General features: G+C 50.5%; 1 protein-coding gene across 1 annotated transcript; it reads left to right on the plus strand.

Moving 5' to 3' along the window:
- Positions 1-238: 238 nt before the first annotated feature.
- On the plus strand, positions 239-2627 carry otol1a (otolin 1a). Its single transcript, XM_073490811.1, has 4 exons — positions 239-686; positions 769-858; positions 1009-1080; positions 1759-2627. The coding sequence occupies exons 1-4, from the start codon at positions 239-241 to the stop codon at positions 2625-2627; spliced, it is 1479 nt and encodes a 492-aa protein (XP_073346912.1).

Below are 2627 nucleotides of genomic sequence, written 5' to 3' on the forward strand. Positions count from 1 at the left end.
CCTAATAACCTTGGTGTTTTCAGTCCCTTGTTCTCTCAATGCTACCGGGGCAATATAAGGAAGGAGGCAGCCTGCATCCGTCACTAGTTTGAGGGGATGGAGTGAAGAGTCAACACCATCTACAGCAGCAGGTAAGACGATGCACCGTGTTTCAGCAGAGAAGACTTTTCCAAAGTGCTGCACCTGTTTTTGTTTACTTTCTTCAAACCCTTACAGGTAATTGTGTCACGTCCTCAGTATGGCATCAGTTCACCTTGTCCTCCTGACCACCATCCTCGTGGTAACGATGGCCGTGCTGACCTCCGCCGGCAGAACCACACGCTGGCCCAGACCTCAGAACACCAAGAAGCCCCCTCGAACCGGGAGCAGTGGCGGTGGTGGAGGTGGAAGATTCGGACGGACCACCACCACGACAACATCCAGCATGCACACAGATGAGACAACTGATGTCATGATGGACGCATACACCCTGTCCCCTACAGACAGCACCACCTACTCCAGCGACACTTACACTGATTTCCCCACCGATGCCATAGCGCCCCCCGGGAACACCAATGGAAACTATACCCTCGACTACAATGAGTGCTTCTTTAACTTCTGTGAGTGCTGTCCACCGGAGAAAGGCCCCGTAGGGCCCATGGGAGAGAGAGGACCACCGGGACCTCCTGGAGAGAGGGGCCCTGTCGGTAAGATGGGTTATCATTTTCAGGAGAATTATCTTCTGGAGGTCAAAATTTCTCCTTTTTCATATGCTTCTTTGTTTTACAGGGTTACCAGGAGACAAGGGAGAAATAGGGCTCAGAGGACCTCCAGGACCTGCAGGAATACCTGGAGCCAACGGACTCAATGGCGACATAGGTACAGCGGCGCTTAGCAGGAGGAGAGTTCTTGAATGTCTCTCCGTTTCTCTCTCTCTGTCCCTCTCTCCTTTGTTGCAAAACGCTGTTTTGTATAAATACTTTGTGGATGTCCTTTTCTACTATGCTCTATTTATCAAAATTACCACAGGTGAAAGAGGTGATCAAGGACCAGCGGGTGTTCCTGGTGCCCCTGGGATCCCGGGAAAACCAGGAGAGAGAGGTATGTAGTTTTTTTGAGAACTTCAGTAAAATTGTTTTAATATTAAATTTGTTTTAATCACACTAAATTTGATTAAACATATTGTGCTCATTTTCAGGTTGATAATTTTATTATTGGTTACTACTAGAACAGGTTTACACACTTTAATGCTGGAAAAAAACCCATCAGTATCTTTTTATACTGTCCAGCTCTGTTTGAGCTCCTGTCTCTTTAAGACCACCTCCCAAATACCCAGTCTGCTCTGATTGGTCAGCTCACACAGGCCTGAGCCAGCGATGCTCACTGGATGTCCAGTCAGCTCTGTTGTGCTTCCAGCTTTCCAGTTAGCTTCACTTCTACCATTAATATCCGCATTACTTATGTAAATGTCTGACATGGTCACGTAGCGTGATGTCACAAAGTCACAGAATTAAAGGCGGGACTACTGATGAGGCGTTTCATGAGCAGTGTTTTCTGTGGGAGAGAGGAGCTCCCGTTGGTGGGCGGACTTTTACTTGCTCAAGAACCAATCTAACACACTGAAGGAAAGAAAAAAACAATGAAAACGCGTAGCAGGCCTTTAAACTTAAATGTATAAATGCACTCTATAAATGTATGTAAATTTACATCTCTAATTGAAAAAAACAGCATTCCAGTTAAAACATGTCTTCTTATGTGAATATAACCTCTGTACTATAGGTGATCCAGGCCCCAAAGGAGAAAAAGGTGATCGTGGCTTCAGTGGTCTGAAAGGTGACCCGGGAGAAAGAGGATGGCCTGGCTTTAATGGGACTAGGGGCATCCCTGGGCGAGAGGGGCCTATGGGTCCCCCTGGGGTAGCTGGGACAAAGGGTCAGAAAGGTGAACAGGGACTGACGGGAGAGTGTTTACAAGGTGAGAAAGGCGATGTGGGTGAGCCTGGCCTGAGAGGTGAGATGGGCCCCCCGGGAATGAATGGGACTAATGGAGCAAAAGGAGAGAGAGGGGAGCCAGGAGTGAAGGGGGATACTGGTGCCAGAGGGCCCCCAGGACCTCCAGGAGGGAGGGGCATGGTGGGCCTGAGGGGGGAGCGGGGAGTTAAAGGTGCGCGTGGGCCTCGGGGGCCTAAAGGTGCGCCAGGTGAGAGTGTGGAGCAGGTCCGCTCTGCCTTCAGTGTGGGCTTGTTTCCGAGCAGGTCCTTCCCTCCGCCCAATGTGCCTGTGAAGTTTGATAAGGTGTTTTACAACGGGGAGGGGCACTGGGACCCAAATCTCAGCAAGTTCAACGTCACCTACCCAGGGGTCTACCTGTTCAGCTACAGCATCACCGTGCGTAACCGGCCTGTGCGTGCCGCCCTGGTGGTTAATGGCATACGGAAGCTGCGGACCCGAGATTCTCTGTACGGCCAGGACATCGATCAGGCGTCCAACCTGGCACTGCTGCAGCTGAATGAAGGCGACCAGGTGTGGTTGGAGACGCTGAGAGACTGGAATGGAGTTTACTCCAGCAGCGAGGATGACAGCACCTTCTCCGGCTTCCTGCTTTACCCAGACTCAAAGAACAAACCTACCCCCTTGGAGAACGTGTGA

The sequence above is a fragment of the Pagrus major genome, chromosome 21 (assembly GCF_040436345.1).
Source record: "Pagrus major chromosome 21, Pma_NU_1.0".
Taxonomy (NCBI): Eukaryota; Metazoa; Chordata; class Actinopteri; order Spariformes; family Sparidae; genus Pagrus; species Pagrus major.